Below are 15,865 nucleotides of genomic sequence, written 5' to 3'. Positions count from 1 at the left end.
AACGTTTAATATGACACCCCAACACCTGACCTAATATTAAAATATATATAAAGGGGGGGGGGGGGGTGATGATCCACGCGTAAATTTAAGGAACATTTCATACATTAACATTACACATTTTAGGGTAGGATAAAGATAATTTTTGTAGCACACTTGCTCAACAAATCATTTGTTTGTTAGAACATAAAGATCACTACGAAATTTATCTACATATAAACTTTACATTTACTTGGTTTATTGTCGTAAAACATTTTAAATTACTGTATAACAATTTAGTATTATATTTTCAACTAATAAATACAAGCTGCAATTTTATGGACATAAGAGTCCTTGTTTTATTATTATTTATATTACATAATACCCAGACCCATTATGGGATATTAAATGATCATTTTATTTATGTAATATTTTTTATTATTATTGTTATATTCTATGATATAAAGTAATAGTATGTCTTGAATATTGTGAATTTTTTTGTACTTTTCTCGAAATTTAATGAAAAATAAGATAATGTGCTAATCCATAAGAAGATTAAAATTATTGGTCGAAAAGTTTGGACACAGATTTTTTGTACAACCTTATCAAAATTCAACAAATTCGAACTTTTCAAGCAAACGAATGGTGAAATGATTTCATAATCCTTTTTGGGGCAGTATAATTTACAGTCTAATTTCTCTTCCTTGGGTTCGAATCCCTTATAGCACAATGTTGACGAAACATTTTTTTAGGTTAAATCTTGCCCCAAGGCCGAGATGCAGTGGTTCAAGGGCAGTGAGAAGATCAGTGAAGGGGCCAAGTTCAAGGTCAAGTACGTCAAGTGCGGGGACAACGAGTGGGAGGTCATGCTCGATATCTCGGTAAGTAGTACATGTAGTTGTCAACACAGTATATCAAGCACCTGAGATATGTTACCTAAGGAAATAATATTTACCAAAAAAATATAAAAATTTATAATAACATTATAAAATTTATATTAGTGAAAGTTATTTGCAATCAAAAACGATGAAAGTAAAATAGATTTTTCTTAGGTAAAACATCTATTACAGATATCTAAAAATCTTTTTAAAATTATTTAGCAAATACAGATTTTACAATTATATTCTATCAAATGTATAACATTTATAGATTTATTTCTAGATTTTGATTGTTTCCAATAGATATATTTGATTTAGTATAGAATACTTTAGTTTATTTTCAAACCATTAGAAACACATTAGATATTAAAAGTGTATCAGAGGATCAATATTCTAGATTATATCTTTAGGTTTAGGAATATGGATAGAGGGTAAGCAAAACTATCAAATATCATATGTTGATTTTGAGTAAATAATATATTGAAAAAGTATCTTATTATTTAATTTTTAAAACAAAATACCAAAGAACTTCTACTTCACTCTTTTCCTCAAACTCCGCCTCCTACTTATTTGCTAGTATATAAGACACTTGTGCATTTGATTTTTAGCCAATTATATGATTTGCTTGTTCTTTATCCAATCTATAGAATAGTATTTATTAACCTAATAATTAGAAACCTTGTGCTGATGATGGTGGAGATTACAAGTGTATGATGAAGAATGACCACGGCCAACTGCAGGCTAAACTTAACCTCAACATTGAGGCTGAGCCAGAGTCTCCCGCCCCCCAGCCTGCTGGCGGAGCAGCCCCAACTTTTGTTGAAAAACCCAAGATTGTCACTGAAAAGGATGGCAAGCTAATTATGCTTGTTGTGAAGTATCGTGCCACTGCCATGTGCAAGTGTGAGTGGTCCTACAAGGAGACAAAGGTTGTGGAAACAAAGACCACAAGGATTGTCCATGAGAAAGTGTCTGACTACTTTGAGTCCAGAATGGAGCTTACGGTAATTAAATACAGATATGGCAGATTGATCCTTTTGCTTTGATATCCCAAAGAAAAGTGCATGTACCTGACTCTAACCATTATATAAGCATACCTAGTAAAATAAGTTACTAACAACCCTTTGTATATAAAAGTTTCAGAAAAAAAGTTACAGGTATTGTGAAAACTATTGAGCTTACTTGTAAGAAAAAGAAAAACAATTTTTAGGTAATTGTACCTTTTTATACATTGCATAATCTCTATTTCCTGTTAATTGTATCTAATTAGGTATATCATCTTACATAATAGTTTATGATTAATGAAGATAAGTTTAATGTTGATATAAAAACTAATAATGTCATATTAAAAGATTAAATGTTTCCTTTTATCTTTATTAAGAATAGGTGTTACATGTTAATAAAAAAGATAATCTGAAATAATAAGATGGATTATACAGATTTAGAATATGATAATGATGACGCATTACACATTCTTACTTACAGATTGTACCTTTTTTTCCAGAGCAAAAAGAACACTTGGCAAGTTTCTAATGATTGGCATATTACTTAGAAGAAAAAGTAAAAGTTGTCATAAGTTATTAGCAACTATACTTGTTCTGAAAGACAAACCATATCAATAATACAAAATCATAAATAGAAAATTACAAGATAATAGGATGAAATAAAAAAAAATTACATTAAGTTCATTTAAATGTAATAAAGTAACTATCTTTATGATTAAATTACTGCCTTGAAAAGTGCATGATTAATCCCATTTCCACAATATAATAATTCCCTCATAAAGTTATCAAAACTTTAATCTCTCTGTTGCATTTCTTTAGCAAGTTTATTAAGCCAAAAAAATTAGTAACACATTTGTATTCTGTACATATACCCTGAAGTCATCTAGTTATTTTAAAAGTATGGTCCCTGAAGCCAGTGGTAAATTTTACGATAATGTTATGTCTTTCTTAATGTGAGTGTGAGGTGTACATATATGGATGTACAAATGTGTGCGGATATAACTTCTGGAATAATCCAACCGCAAAATTTCAGACTGAAGTATAACCTCTTCCTCTCTTAATAATCCCCCATCACCATTGTTTGGTTCTAGACATTGTTACTTTATTTCACACTCCATCTATATACCCTCCATTTTGATAAATGAAATAGATGCATATTAAAATTATTGGTCTAGAATTTTAGATGCTGTTGTTATGAAATAAACAATCCTGTTCTAACCTTTCCCTCCAATAAGCTATAGTAAAGCAGATTAAGTGTATTATTTCTGAGAGAGAGTATTAGTTAGTGTCACTTGTCCCCTCCCTTCCTGACGTAACCTTAATCTGTTAGCATTAGAGATTCATTCATTTCAAATATTCAAATTCAACAATGTCTTAGAATTAGGTTAAAAAATAATTGAGATTTATTTAAACTATTTTTATATATTTGAATTAATGAAGATAAATTAAATTGTAAAAATGATTTATTGCATAAAATCTGCTGAAAGTGTAAATTATCTCTCTATTTAGAACATATTAATAGGAATAAGTTAGAAAAAGTATCTTAAAATTTAAATTTTCAAAATTGTTTTAATCCTCTTTACCTTGAAATAAATCCCAATATACGTTTTATTTTGTAGATTTATACAAGATTTATGATTATAAAATAACTCCAACCTTTTACACTTGAAAACATTTGTTAAGAGTGAGTGTTAAGTGTGTGTTTGTTTGCATCATTAAATCTTGAAATAAACATTCCAGCTCTGTCAGTTCAGCGATAAGATTTATTTCATTTCAGCATTGGAAGGCGAGTTAATGTCAGCTTTGTACACTCTGCCTAGTCCTGTGCCTGGATTCATCATTTAGAAAGCCTTTAATTTAAATAACTTTGTCGCTGCGTTTCAATTTCTTTTAGGCCAAAAAGAGATATTTTGTAGGATTATTTAGATGTTTAAAATAAAAACTACTTTTTAAGGCTGCAAGTAAAATATATGATAAAGGAATTAGAGATAAAAAAAACCTAAAACTCCATAAAATTAAAACAACCACAAAAAGAAAAATAACTTTACCTATTTCTTAATTAAAACTATCACTTTAAAACTCGTCTAACCTCTATTTATTCTAGCCCAACATAATAAAAGCATAAAAAATCATTTAAAAAAAAACTTTTTTGGTCTGTATGCAGTATAATGAAAACAGCCAAATTTTCCTTAACATTATTGTTTATTTTTTATAGATATTTATTTTTTAGCAAGTTGATCCAACAATTGACTTGCTTTACACCTCTGAGCTCAATGTTTTGAATGTCAGGCCGTGGGGGATTAATGATTTCACAAAATTCACTCAATTTTATAACTTTGTGGATAGAGCATTTAAATTTACCAGGGTTATGGAAAATTCTTACTTCTTGCTCTATAAAAATTGGTGTATTTTTTTTATATTGATTCATATAATTGGCTTTTATGCTAAAGGTATTCTATTTTTTTTTAACTAAACAAGTGATTGTTATTTTATTTTCAAAAAGCTGAAAAATTTAATTCTTTTTTACAATTGAACTGAAAAAATTCTCCATCTTTAAAACATCCAAGGTTTCTGTAATTATTTTTCTATATACAATTTCTAAATTACTCTTTTTAGCAAATGACATTGGGAAAATAAAAACATTTCACTTTAGAAAACTTTCAAACAACTTTTTCAGGCTACAATTTATTTTGTATTGGTAGAAAAAGTGTTGTATAAGATATAAAGCATTTAAAAAGTTTAAAAGAATTTAAATTTAAAAATAACATTGGAACTTTCTTACACACCACATGGATAGATTCATTCTTTAAACAGAAAATAGATGGATAGCCCTATTTGAACTTAAATGTACTGTACACTAAATTCAACAAGGAAATAAAAAGGGGTTATAATAGATCAAACTACAAAATATTATTAATTTTATGCTTAAAGAAAAGTTGGGTCATTGAAAGAAAACGAAGTTGCGGTTTCGTCGCATTTTCACAGTAGGTTTTGAAAGGTTATTTTAGGTGAGGTTAGTAAAGTGTTAATGATTGTCCCGCTATATGCCATTTAACAATTTATTTTCCTATCAACAAAAGTAGAGTTACTTTGAAAGATTAAATTTATCATTACTTAATGGTTAATTATATATAATATATATGCCTTTTCATTCATCTGTGAGGGTTATCATCGCTAGCGGTCTCTTATTAGATTTAGATAATAATTAGATTATTTAACCACCTTAATGAATGATCATGAGTGGCTGCCTAGGTTTAACGGTGTACCTTCACCTCTGCAAATATTTCACTTTATCAAGCCATCAGAGCCGTATAAAATTGGAGCATCAAAATGATTTTCCTTCGCTTCTCTATTAAACAGTTATCAGAAACCACTTATTGTATCTTTTTACGAATATAATCAATATACCTTATACAGATGTAAGAGCAAAGCGGAATTAAACTCACACCGTTTTCAAAACCTAGATCGGCCTCTGAATCAAACAAATTGTTCCAAAAACAGCTGAATATTTTACATAAATGTTTATTTTCCCTTCAACACAAGACTACAACCAGTAATACTTATAAAGAAGTAGCTGTAATGGTCGCCAAAAAGAAGGGTTAAAAGAAAAAGTAGCAAAATGTTGGGAGGGGTTGTTTAACATTAATCGTATTGTCACATCAATGTACACGTACTTAACTTTAGCTATTCTATGGTTCTAGATTTTGGTAGCATTGAAATTGTACCATTCACCACTTGTAACTTTCTGAAATACAACAAGATTCATTATTATACTAGATTGGTTTCAAAAAGTAAATATGTAGAAATAAATACATATTTTTAGACTAATTTTCAATATATCTTTATTTTATGGTTCAAATGTGCATGTCCATACTTTTAAATTAATACTCAAATTTTTAGAAGGATTAATTTTGTTTACCTCTTAATATCCTTGATAATGCATACAATAAATATTCATTTCAACCCATTATACGTGGATTTTTGAATTCATAGCCTATGATCAATCTAAAAAAGTCCTATCAAACCACCACAAGTTAAAGTTAAAATTTAGTTTGGAGATCAACTCGTTTCAGGGAATTGGAAATAAACTTTACCAGTATATCTGTATCAGGGAGGGAGTGGACAATGAGGCTAGAAATTTTTTTAACCCTTTTGTCCCCTAAAATCTATAAGCTATGCATAATTCACAAATTAACATATGGGCAAATAATAATTCATGATATATTATCCTACCCGTGGAATCACAAGATGAATACAACAAACTTAGATAGATAGAAGTAAATAAAAATGAATAACAAAATATAAAGAGATAAATGTAAATAAAAATAAATATAAAAAATTGAAAATATAAAAAGAATAATTTCTGTAGTTAAAATTTAAATTAATATTACTAGTTTTTGTTTTTGAGTGTTTTACTAACAAATTCTAAAAACTTCCAGTTTGCTTAGTAAATCTAGATTTTTTTTAGCAAAATAGCAGAATAATACTTATTTTTTTAAAGTAAATCTATTGTCTTTCAGGAATAGATAAAATGATTCTTATACCCTCCCATTTACCCAATAAATTATTTCATTATTACTTTGATCTTTCACCAGATCAACGTAGCGGGCTAAAATAACCAGACCGTATATACATAATACCCTCCCCTCCTTCAAATAAAAGATATGACCAATAAATGAAGGGGTAAATAGGAAGCTAAATTGAAGAAAATATTTCCCCTATACACCTTCCCCTTCTCTTCTTCTAGATAAAATATCTGACCAATAAATGAAGAGGTAAATAGGAAGCTGTATTGCCGACAATTTTCCCCCTGTCATAATAAACACGTATATTCTTCATCCATTCCCATATACTTATTAGCTATTAAATATAAAACAAATTTTAATATTAAGTACAACAATTTATAATTATATAATGATTAATGATCTATTATTAGAATCATAATTAAGACAAATTGAAATGTTTCAGGACCCCGCCCCCGAGAATGCGGGCCTGTACAAGTGCTTTGTGCGCAACGAGTTTGGCGAGATCAACGCCAACCTCTCTCTCAACATTGAGGTGGCTCCTGTCATCAAGTAAGTTAAATTAACCACATCGTCCTAGGAATCAGCCCTTGAAAAATTGAGTTAACATGATACATTTAAGTTACTTTGGGAAACATTCTAAATCTACAAAAAATAATATAAAAACATAGTAATAAAAAGATATAAAAATGTATAGATAGATAATGACAAGACGTAGAAATAGAAAGATAAAAGGACCAAAAAAGATAAAAGTTTTGCTAAATGTACTTAAAGTTATGTAAAACTACTCTAACAAAACTTTTAAAGCGGTTATCCAAAAAACAAAGATGGTGGAAAAATAAGGTTAACTTTTATTCAGTGTTGATGGACTTATATTCTAGGAAGTAAGTTGCAACCGTTCAATTCAGTGTCTTTTAACTTTCTTTTACGTAAATAGGGAGTCTGACTGTTATTAACGAAAAAAATAGCATTGAACCAACCCAAAACTTGAATTTAGATAATAAAATAGCATAAAACAATCCCAGGACCTATGTTAAGTTTCCTTAAAATGGCGGTAGTTATCAAAATATCAAGCTTTATACAAATAACCTTACTACTTTATATAAGGGACATTAACTCATTATATTATTTAGGGACAAGCCAACAGTTACGAAGGTTGAGAAGAAGAAATCTGTGGTGCTGCAGTGCGCTGTCCAGGGCAATGAGGATATTGAAGTTCAGTGGTTTAAGGTAGGAAATATAGACATATATTTAGATAGATAGATGTACAGATGGAATGATGGATAGATAATTGATCGATGGAATGTAAAATAGATAGAATGAAAGAAAGTTAGAAATAAAAATAGATAGACAGATAGAAATAAAGAAATATAAATATTTAGATAAATAGAAAAATAGATAGATAGATAAAAAAAGATATACAGAAAGAAAGATAGATAGGATAAGATAAATAGATAGCAATAAATATGGCATATGAAAAATTAATAGCTAACTGTTAAATTAATGAATGATTCTTAATAAATTAGAAAAAAATACGATAATAGTTCAATAGAATTAAGCAATGGCTTTAAAATGAATTTAAGATAAGATACATTATGAGACAAAAAGTAATTTAATATTATATATAGTAAGTCTATGATATATTATACAAAAAAGAATATAAGTAAATATATATTAACATATAAATTGTCAAAATTTTATAAAAGATTTCAAAATGCAATTTCAGCAAATCCCGATTTACTTCAATTGTTCTTTGAAGAAATTCTATTTCTTTTTGGGAATTTAGATTTTTTGTTCTATTTTTTGCTGTGTATCTTTTTTTTAATGCAAGCCTTATATACGTCTTTGCATGGGTCGTTGCAAGGTTTATATTTCATATGTTACAGAGGGAAAGAACGTGCCTATAACTTTAAAAGAAAAAAATAATAAAATGAATAGAAAGAATAAAAGTTTATAGTCTATTTTCCTAACCCTATATCCCTGAACATATTTATGATTAGAGTGCACAGTGTAGTTTATAATCAAACTTTACTCATAACTTCACACATATAATAATTTAACTATATTATGGCGAGGGGTTTTTAAAAAGATATGACTTAAGACGCCTTTGTGCTTTATTAAGATAGAACTCTAATATTTTAATTGAAGAAAAATTAAAGTTTTCTCCTTTATATGGTATCTTTAATATTGTCCAATAAAACTTTCTTGAAAAGCACAACCTTGAAATTATAAATCTATTAAAAATATTGATGATATTTTGGAAGATTTTATTTTTTCATGTAATAATAAAAAATCTACGAAAATTATTGTTTAAAGCTTGACGTTTAGTTGCCTCAAAATGTAGTAAAATTAAGTTATGGTTCACTTGTAAAATTTATCAATATGTTTCAATAAAGTAGCAAAAAAATAATTTACGAATAAATTGCAATCAATTTTAAGCTGACATTTTTGTAATTATTATTGTAAAGGATATAGGCAGGTTTAATGCTTTTATTGAAAGAGTTAGACCAATCACCTTAACACAAATAGTGGCATAAGGGAAAGCTAATGAATTATGATTTATTTTATCTGGGAAAAGATCTATTATTAAAAAGAGAAAAAAATATATTTTACTTTTTGAAAATTAATATGCTGAGCAAAATTTTTACTACATTGTAAAGTTTGAAGTTTATATATAATCCAATAAATATATAAAGTTTATATTTACAGCCCTTCTCTCCAATTCATCCAATATTTAATAAACTAACAGTGTGTTGCAAAAGTATTATAAAGAAAATGAGGTTAAAAAGATGATTATGTCCAACAGAAGTTAAGGTTTTTACACATATTGTATGTATATCAAATGAGGAGTCATTATTACAGATATTTCAAGCCACCTTTTACCATGATAATTCTTTTTCTTGTATTCATTCGAATCCGGTGGATAGAAACCGGTTCTCATCCATACGAAAAAACTATGTCTAGCATCGTATTATATCCAGCTTTCTACGAATATAGAAATGTGCAATCATAAGATTAAATCAATTTTTTTAGCCGGTGCCTTCGGCACCTCGGGGCTAAAAAAAACTAGTTTTAATCTCATAATTGTACTTTTTATATCCGTGGAAAGCCGTTTATAATACGATGCGAGAAATAACTATTATATTTTTGATCATTTCGCAGTTTTGATTTTGAGTCTTGCAGAGGGTTGGCAAAGGAATAACTGCCAAACAGACCGCACAACAAACCAAAAATAATTCAAATTTGGCTCTAGTACAAAAGTTAGAAATAATTTGAATTTTTATACGTAGAATTGTTGTCTTCTTGACTTTAACAAAGCGTTTGCTGCAATATTTGTTAATTTATGACCTTCTGTTTTTGAAGATTAAGTAAGTTGACTTTTAAAAGTAATTTATAGTTTAAAGTTGTTACTCTAAATAAAAGACAATAAGGTACACAAAATCGATTGATTAGAAGCGCAATTACTCTATAACCATTGTTTAATAGTAAGACCGCTCTTCTGTTTGTTTTATAGTTAAATTTATTCATTATAAAGCCATTGCTACTTTTTAGATATATAAACTTTTTTTAACATTTTTGTACCTTTTCTGTACCCTCCAACCATTGCAGTATATTCTAAATAGGAATTGCATTACATATTTCTTGTTTAGATTGACATCTGTTGAAACATATTGTCAATATACAAAACATTCACAATAAATAGAATATTTTAGTACATGTCTTTTCGCATATTTTTTCATCTTTTTTTGCAATAAAAAGATTTTCAATATCAAAGGTTTTAATTTGTATAGGTATAAAAAAAATTTCTGTAATCTTTTGATTACTTGAATATTTCAACTTTATAATTCAACAATTTCCCTCTTCTCCTCCCTTTCTCTCTCTCTCTCTCTCTCTCTCTCTCTCTCTCTCTCCATCTATCTATATATCTATCTCTCTTTTTTTTTTTCTCTCTCTCTCTCTCTCTCTCTTTTTTTCTCTCTCTCTCTCTCTCTCTCTCTCTCTCTCTCTCTCTCTATCTATCTATCTATCTATCTATCTTTTTTTTTCTCTCTCTCTCTCTCTCCCTCTCTCTCTCTCTCTCTCTCTCTCTCTCTATCTGTCTTGTTTTCTCTCTCTCACTATTAAAAAAGAAGTGTTAATAATATAGAAAAAGCATATTTGATAAAAATATTAGCATACATTTTCTTTTTTTAGTATTATTTCATAAATAAAGCTTTCCTGAAAAAATATTTATATGAATTTTGTTTTCAGGAAGGCCAAGCCATTGATGTGAAGAAGGACAAAAGGTATTCTGTCACAAGAAAGAAGTCAGAAGTCAAAACTGGCGAAACCATCGTTGAGCTGGAAATTATGGTAAGTTTTTTCAATTTCGTAGATTTTTTATGTTGACATTTCCTTACCTAAATTATAAATCCTTTTTTAATTTTGTTTATGATATATCTTCAGTTGAAATTGCCAAAATTGTTGACAAAACTTAAATCCTAAAAGAATAGTATTTTGTTGTAAAATAAAAATGTAAACAAAACATTGGGCTTTAAAAAATAAACTTGCTCTGCAAAAAATATTTGACCACAGAAAAATACTTGAAATCTTATTTTGCGGCCTTGTACAAGATAAAGGGAGTCTTTTCAAAAGTTTGAAAATAAGTAGTTGTTGCTTTTGAGGGGTATTCTTAATTTGGACGAAAAGTTAATTCCACTGACTGCCAAAAATAAATTACTATTTAAATCAAAACAAACTTTCCTTATTGTATATGGAAGAAAAAATAAATTTTCAAATTTAAGTTTGAAAATTTGTAAGTTTTTTTTTCATTGTCTTGTTTTCTTTCGCGTATGCGAACAAAATTGTTCGGTAATAAATATAGAAAGACTAAATGATTTTTCTCTTAATTTGACCAATATTAACACGGTGTAGGGACTATCAGACCAATTGATTGGTAAAAAATGACAAAGAACCAAAACAACTGTTATTAGTACATTTTATCTAAAATAAAAAGTTAGCTAGTGAATCAGTAATTGAAATTGTATTATTCTATATTATCACATGGGAATCAATGTAAACAACAAAACTCGTCTAGAAGGATTATTATTTAAACAACGAAGGTACTAGATCTATTAGTGGAGTATAGTAAAATTGTCCTAAGGCGCCACTCCTTAGACTAGCGCAGATACTCAATAATTATTCTTGTCCATGATATGCCCATTTATATTAGCTAGCTACCCAGTTTGATTTATTTCTGCAAGATACAAACCATAAAGAAGTAGTATGCATCTTACATTTTTGGACAAACATCATTTGAACTATAATGTTAATCTAAAATGTTTGGTTTTTAAAAAATGCGCCCTTCAAAACTATGCACAGTTAAGGTCTCCAGACAAAAAATTTACTCATATAAGACTAATGTACATAAGAATTCAATATGACTTATCAATCTAGAATACAAGACGATGTATTGAGGTAAATGTTAATTTTGACTAGCCGAAAAGTAGAGTTTAGAGAGAAATTAAAAATCTAAATTAAGACTTTTTTGGCCAAGTAATGCGCTTTAAAAAACATTGAAGGTCGACTTTAAATGAGTTGTGCTAAAAATACAACAATAAATGTTTGCATTTTCGTAGATCGGCAAAAAGCATGTAAAGGTTTTAAAAAAAATATTAAGGGTTAATGTTTGAAGAGATTTGTTTTTGTTACAATCTTTGAGAATAAGAATTTTCTGCAAATTAAACTTAATCCACCTACTTACTACAAAAAATACATATAATTTGCTATTTTATTGTCATTTCTTGCAGTTACTAAGCCACACCTTGTAAATGAGTCTCTATTGAGAATTGTTTACATTCAAAAAAAGGTTAAAAAAGGATGTTTGGACCTTGACAAGTAAAAAGGCAAATTTTTGGCTACACATCATGTTAGGTGTTTATTTTGGTAGCGCAGCTACTCTATCATTATAGTTTTATGTTATTCCTCAGATTATGCATTCTTGCTTTAAAAAAGAGCATTGGGTTTTACCAGTTTCTTTAAACTTTATGTTACTAAAAATAAAATGACTTTTAGATTTCATTATAGCTTTCAGTTTTTAGATGTTTTAATAGCACTGTTATTGTTTTACTCTCATTGGTTACAAAATTTAAAACTCATGTTCTCATTGGTTGTAGATACAGTAGACACAGTTAGACTGACACTATTCTCTGATTGGCTTAAACTATTAACTTGTTCTCTGATTGGTCGTACAACACTAACACTCGTATTTGATGTGTAACTTTTAAATTTATTCGAAAAAAAATTGCAATCTAAAGAATGTATTTTTTGCAATAATGTATCTAGAAAGAAGTGATGTCATTATACAAACTAGGGTTTATGTTTATACAATAAAGGCAATATTACATATTATGGATAGCAAAATAATATTATTGAAATGTCATAATATCAAGGAAATGATAAATTGTCTCATATGTCTTGATAGGACAGAGATATGACAATAGGAAGCAAAGGCTCATAGATACAACAGCAGATATCAGACTCTAATTCACATTATTATCAAAACCTAGTTTTAAAGGGTAGGTGTCCTATTTTATTACATCTTACCAGCTCTAGTGACTCTGCATTAAAGGGGGAGGGGGTTATAATAGCCCAAAACCATCTCATAGCTTAAATCTAAAAATGAAATAGCATAAAACCAACCCGGGGGGGACCTATTAAATCTTAAGCTTCTACAAAAAAAATCTTACTTTATGATTAAAAAGAACCTAACCTAAAAGAATCCGAAGGAGAAATTAATATCACTGAAAGAGATGCCGTGGATGGTCTTAAATTAGCTACCACCTGAACTAGAGGCTAAGATCCTAATCACACACATAATAAATTTTAGGAGTATGCTTTCTTTATTTAGAGAACTCCAGCTAAATTTAAGCGTAAACATGTGAGTCACATTTCATGTTTAGAAATTGTCCAACGCTCAAAATAAATTTTATAACAGTTTTTATTGCTTTTTCTCTTAAGGCTTTAAAATTTTAATAAAACGATGCAAAATTCATAAAATGTCGCTTGCCAAGTTCAGATGTTAATCTATGATATAATGGTGTACCTTAAAATCTTTACTAACTAATTCGATTGAGGTCTCTATTTTAGGGAAACCTATATAATTTCTCGGAAAGGTTTATAACTATTTCATTGTAAATTCAAATGTCCCTAGAGGCTAGGCGCACAATACACAAGAAAACATGTGATAAAAGAAGTTTAATATAAATTTAATTTAAGCCTTAGTAAACAATTTTAATTTAAATCGTTTTATTTTGTAATGCTGTCTGTTTTTATGAAAGCAACAGAAAGCTTCGCTCCTAAAACTTTTTTTTCGATTTATTTTATTGCTTTGTGTTTTTTTTAATTTTTACAATTTATTGGATATTCAAAAATCATAAAATGCAAAATTGAAAATCTGATATTGGCACATTTATGATTTTATGGATTTATTTTTAATGGTATTTGATAGTACAAAAGTACAATTTAACAATAAAGACAAGCCAAAAACGTATAAAGTTAATAAAATGCTTATTTTATTCAACTTTTTATTTAACAACTACACACAAAAAATCAAGCAGTTGTAAAGATATATATTATAATTTGTTTTAAATAATATTTTAAATGCAGCTTAAAAATCAGTATTATTAAATGATATACATATCCCGATGCCAAGAAAATCTCATTTTTGTCCAGTGACTCACAAACAGTTGGACTATAATTACAGTAAAGCTGCGCTACTGAAAATAGGACAAAAAAAAACAGTTAAGAAAGCCAATTTTGAAAGATATTTCTAGCTTTCTTGGCTGCTTTAAATACATCTCAATTGACTCTAATAGATGAAGGATGAACCCTAATTGTGGAGTAGCTACACTCCTAAAAAAACTAAATTGGAATGTTAAACTTTAAGCTAGCTCGATGTTCCAAATGTAAAATAAACAAGTCATGTATAAATACTCAGAGACAAGGAAAGTCATATGACAAAAAAAATAATTTTCCCTCAATTTTGATTCCCTACCTAACTGTTTTGACTATTATGACTTGTCATAATGTCGTTATTAGTATAACTCTTTTACTGAATATTTGATAATATGTCAGCAATACTTACTTTTTTTAATGTCATCAAACATTGAGATTGCATGGCGAAACAATTCACCCAAAAAATGACAAGGTCTTGTTATTGACGTTGGGAATTTCAATTTGTTAGCCAATGACCAATCCTCTCCCTGTTTAACTCTGTGTGTTGAAAATGCAGTTGCAATTATGTCCAAACATTTTGTCTAAATATTAAATTAAGATTTTAGCATAAAACACGGATCTACTGCAGTTCACGGTAAAATATTGCTGGTAACGAATAATTCCAAAAATCTATGAATTTTAAAGGTTGCTAGCTGCCAAACGGCTGAACGTACAGATCATACCCGCACACTGTTTTAAGCAGCATAAGAAGGCCTACAAATAATCTGGAATAGCCATAAATCAATAATGCATAATTATCTCGAAGTGCAGAGAAATGCGCAAAAAAGGCCTATTTTACGCGTTTTTTCTTCAGTGAAGCTTTCCCTGTGAATCATTGGATCTTGGCTATTCCAGATTATTTGTAGGCCTTCTTATACCGCTTAAAATGGTGTGCGGGTATGATCTGTACGTTCAGCCGTTTGGCAGCTAGCAGCCTTTAAAATTCATAGATTTTTGGCAATATTCGTTACCAGCAATATTTTACCGTGAACTGCAGTAGATCCTAAAACACTTTTAAACTTTTTAAGGAAATTTTCATGAAAAAGCATTAACTTAGATTATTTGATTAAATTTCACAACAGATTCTACTATAAGCTGTAATTTTTCTTCATATAAGTAAAATTTTGCTGTTTTTATTGCGCACTCAAATTGCAACAATTTCACAGATTTTTGCAGATATTTACAAATTTTTCAATGATAAAGTAAAAGTTAAAATATCGAGGTCATATATCGACTGATTGTAGTGGGAATCTGAAATTTTGCAGACTTCAAACAGCTGTTATTTTTTTAAATATTTATCCTAAAAACTTAGCTGCTTGTTTTTTTATTAACAAATAAAAAAATGATGTTTGATAAAGATAAAAACGCCAAATGTAATGACATACGAGGAAACACAGAAACATAATATCTTTTTCAACAGTCCTATATATCCTACATGGAGCTTTAAATCTATAGGGACCTTTTTCACAAAAATCTTCGGAAAGATATTTAAAAACGTTATTGAAAGTATTTACGGGGTAAATTTTTTGTTAGATACAGTCAACAAAAAATGGACAATTAAAATATGACAATTTTTATTTCTACTTAATTTGATTAACATTTCCTTATTCTAGCATAAAAACATTTAGGAAAAATTTTAGATTATCCTCTAAAACTAATGATAGTTGTAAACAAAAGCAATTTTCTTAATCAGCTGTCTTATAAATCAGAGCTTGATCTTTAAATCATT

General features: G+C 28.6%; 1 protein-coding gene across 1 annotated transcript in view; it reads left to right on the top strand.

Annotated features, from left to right (window-relative positions):
* LOC145305727 (uncharacterized) overlaps window positions 1-15,865 on the top strand; it is a 151,075-nt gene that overhangs the window by 37,798 nt on the left and 97,412 nt on the right. The window contains exons 17-21 of the mRNA XM_080147466.1: window positions 729-857; window positions 1,529-1,858; window positions 6,827-6,933; window positions 7,515-7,611; window positions 10,633-10,734. Coding sequence (XP_080003592.1) covers window positions 729-857; window positions 1,529-1,858; window positions 6,827-6,933; window positions 7,515-7,611; window positions 10,633-10,734 — 765 coding nt within the window. The remainder of the gene's footprint in view (window positions 1-728; window positions 858-1,528; window positions 1,859-6,826; window positions 6,934-7,514; window positions 7,612-10,632; window positions 10,735-15,865) is intronic.

This window comes from Acartia tonsa, chromosome 14 (genome assembly GCF_053477335.1).
Source record: "Acartia tonsa isolate MP-2025a chromosome 14, ASM5347733v1, whole genome shotgun sequence".
NCBI lineage: Eukaryota > Metazoa > Arthropoda > Copepoda > Calanoida > Acartiidae > Acartia > Acartia tonsa.
This window is presented reverse-complemented; position numbering and strand designations above follow the sequence as displayed.